This window comes from Corvus brachyrhynchos, unplaced genomic scaffold (genome assembly GCF_000691975.1).
Source record: "Corvus brachyrhynchos isolate BGI_N302 unplaced genomic scaffold, ASM69197v1 scaffold490, whole genome shotgun sequence".
In the NCBI taxonomy this organism is placed as follows: Eukaryota; Metazoa; Chordata; class Aves; order Passeriformes; family Corvidae; genus Corvus; species Corvus brachyrhynchos.
The window spans coordinates 1,433,381-1,436,765 of NW_008235774.1; the positions used below are offsets into that span (position 1 = coordinate 1,433,381).

The window sequence follows — 3,385 nt, forward strand, 5'->3', positions numbered from 1 at the left end:
AGGACGCGGGCATCATCTCCTTCACTGTTGGGGAGTCACAGACATCCTCCCAGCTCCGAATCAAGTGTAAGCTTCAGGCTTGAAGGGGCCCTGTGTCCTCTCTCCTGCCCATTAGTGGGGGGTGATACAGAAGGGGAGATGGAATGGGCACTCAATATGCTGGGGATGCGATGCTGCAATGTGTTTTCTGGAAAGGGGGCTTTTAGCCCCTGGGCTCCAGGATCCCAGTCTCACTGGCACTCACAAACCCCTGTAGCCAGCAGCATGCTACATGGGAGCAAGACCATCCTCTCCATCAGAGAGAGAATCCCCAAAGAAACAGGCTGTGTAGCCCCTTCAGCCCTTCTGCCACCCCACCTGGGGCCTCACTGCCATCCCCAAGCAGGCAAACTGGGCTGTGACTTGCAGGTGTGAAGCACGACCCTCCGAGCGCACCGGTGGCAGCTGAGATGAGCGTGGTGGAGAGCAACACAGCTCTGCTGACCTGGTGTCCCGCGCCGGATGCCCACCTGCGCCCTGCCAGCCGCTACCTGCTGGAGCGGCGGGAGGCAGCGGGGGGGGAGTGGGTGCAGTGCCTTGCCACCGACCTGCCCAGCTGCGTGCGGGTGCTGGGCGACAGCGTGCCTCGCGAGGCCGACTACTGCTTCCGCATCTCTGCCGCCAACAAGCATGGCAGGAGCAGCCCTGTGGAGTTCCCTGGATCTGTGCATCTTGGTGAGGAGACAGGCAAGCTGGGATGTCGTGCCACAGTGTGCTGGTTGTCAGTGCCACTGGGGCTCAGTCCAGCTGTGCTCCAGCCCCAGCAGCTCGTCTGGAGAGGGGTCTTCAGGATGCGTGGGTGTGGGACAGCGAGGATGCGAAGTTCTCCCTGGAGCTGTCAGCCGCGGTGCACGGCTCCTGGTTCCTCAACGGTGCCAGGCTGGGTGAGGAGGAAGATGCGGGCGGCCGGTGCAGTGTACAGCACCGTGGGACAGAGCACTCGCTGCTGATCCGAGGAGCGCGACTGGTTGACAGTGGGGCCCAGGTCACCTTCGTGTCCGGTGGTGTGCGGGACTCAGCCACCCTGCATGTGCAAGGTGATCAGGGCACTCACCCTGGGGCTCTACCAGGACCCCAGCAGCAGGGACTGTTATGCTGGAGGATGCTTCTCACCCCTCCGCAATGTCTCGCAGCCCCACAGGTCCGCATCGCCCCAGTGTCTGAGGCCGAGCGGCTCCGGAAAGTGCCAGCAGGGATGCCTGTGCTGCTGGAATGCCAGGTGTCCGCCCCAGATGCCCCTGTGTGCTGGCTGAAGGATGGCAAGGCTGTGCCCCTGGATGATGTTATCGCAGTGCAGGCAGAAGGCTGTGTGCGGAGGCTGCTCCTCCGCTCAGCGTGTCTCTCGGACACTGGTGTGTACACCTGTGACACTGGCGATGATGCTGTGAGCTTTGTGGTGACCGTGACCGGTGAGCTGGGGACTGTGTGTGGGAGCCTGACCCCTACCTCCCGATAGTGCTCCTGCCCTGCTTCTTGCTCCCATCGTGTGGCTGAAAGCTGCAGCCAGTCATGCTGAGGCCCACATTATCCCTGGCAGAGGTGCCGGTGAGGATCGTCAGCTCCAATGAGGAAGCCCTCCACACCTATGTGGCCGGGCAGCATGTGGAGCTGTGGTGCCAGCTGTCCCGCCTGGCAGCCCCAGTGCGCTGGTACAAGGATGGAGAGGAGGTGGAGGTGAGCGAGAGCCTGGTGCTCAAGCAGGAGGGACCACGGTGCAAGCTGGTGCTGCCCTGCGCCCGGCCACAGGACACGGGGGAGTTCGTCTGCGATGCTGGTGGGGACTCTGCCTTCTACACCATCACTGTGGCAGGTGGGTGTGATGCAGGAGGGCTGGTAGGGTCTCAAGGGGCTTTCTTTGGTGGTGAAGGGTGCCACAATGCATGTGCTGCTGTCAGTATTGCTGTTGCTGCAATGGGATACTTGTCAGACATGCTTTTGACGGGTACTCACCAGCAGTTTGGTTGGTTGGTCAGTTGGGGTCCTTGTGGCAGCTCTTGTGCTTAAAACCACTCAGACTGGCTGCCGGAGGGAACAGCTCACTCTGCCTGTCCAAAACACTAGAGCACACGAGAGCACCCAGCACCTGCACACCAGGGTGTTTGCCGGACCTCTGCCACAGCTAGTAACCAAGCCCTCCTCCAAGGTCCTAAAAATAGTGGGCTCAGCACCCAGCGTGGGGTGACTCACAGCTGGTCGTTGCTCTGATGGACAGCGTTAATTGCTGACCTGAAAATTAGCAGTTGCCTGGAGACCAATGGCTGGGAGGTGTTCACTGGGTGGGAGCAGGACAAAGCATCCTGTGGCGGCCGCCTCAGCTGTGGAGCAGTTGCTGGCATCGCTGGCTGGCAGAGGGTAATGAAAGCTGAAAGCTAGTGAAAGGCTTCCCCTTGCTGGCCCCAAAATCCACATCCCACAACCACAGGAAGGCGACCGGGGCAAAGCTAAAGCCCAGTTAAAAGGTTGTGTGACCCCAGTGGTAAAGTCTCACTGTGGTGTTAACACATGGCAAAGGGCCAAAGCTGATGGCCAAGGATGTAGGAGTGAAGATAGGATGACTGCTAAGAGATGTTGAAGAATCAGTGGAGTGGTGACTGATAGGAGGGTGAGGAAGGGAGGGGTTTTAGTGAGATGAAGGCAAAACTGCCGGTGGGAAGGACAGGCAGTGTGGGCTTTGGGCAGAGGCAGGAGTCATTGTGTGCCCTGCAGGAGTGCAAGGCATGGAGAGCTCTGCTTCCCTAGGGTGGGAGAGGGAACACCATCTGCTGAAGCTCAGCCTTTTGGCTGAGCAGCTTTGCATCACTTTGACAGAAGGGTCTTAGCTGTCTTGGCTCAATCTGGATTTGGACATCAGTGTCACTGGCAGGGCTGGGGGTGGGTGCCAGGAGGCTCAGGCTGACACCTCTCTGGCACAAGTGCCAGGCTGGCTGCTGCAGTCAAGTACTGCTGTGGCACGCTAGGGGTTTCCCTGAGGCATCCCAGCTATCCCCCATGGGGCTGTTGTGGCATAGAGCCCGTCTGCCTCAAGCTCGGCCATCCCAACGCGTCTCTGGGTTTTCCAGCAGCTGTTGAGCACTGGACCTCCCTCAGAACTGGTGAGAGGCTGAGGCCAGAGCAGTGCTGCCCGCTGAGGGCTGGCACATTATCCTTTCACTTCAGTGCTGCTCAACATCTCCAGCTGCACTTCAGCAACGTGATTGCTTTTAGCAGGTCCAGGGAGAGAGGCAGGGGGGGGGGGGGGGGGGCGGGGGGGGGGACTGGGGTCCCTTCCAATCTCACCCATCCTGGGATTCTGTGACTGGAGGTGTCCAGGTCCACCAGTCCCATCTGGATCACAAAACACTGTTGT

The 3,385-nt window shown here is 60.0% G+C and overlaps 1 protein-coding gene across 1 annotated transcript in view; it reads left to right on the forward strand.

The window, feature by feature from the left end:
• Window positions 1-3,385, forward strand: part of OBSL1 (obscurin like 1) — a 17,066-nt gene that overhangs the window by 3,947 nt on the left and 9,734 nt on the right. The window contains 5 exon segments of the mRNA XM_017727027.1: window positions 3-66; window positions 409-714; window positions 798-1,076; window positions 1,173-1,448; window positions 1,577-1,849. Of these exon segments, the coding sequence (XP_017582516.1) occupies window positions 3-66; window positions 409-714; window positions 798-1,076; window positions 1,173-1,448; window positions 1,577-1,849 (1,198 nt within the window).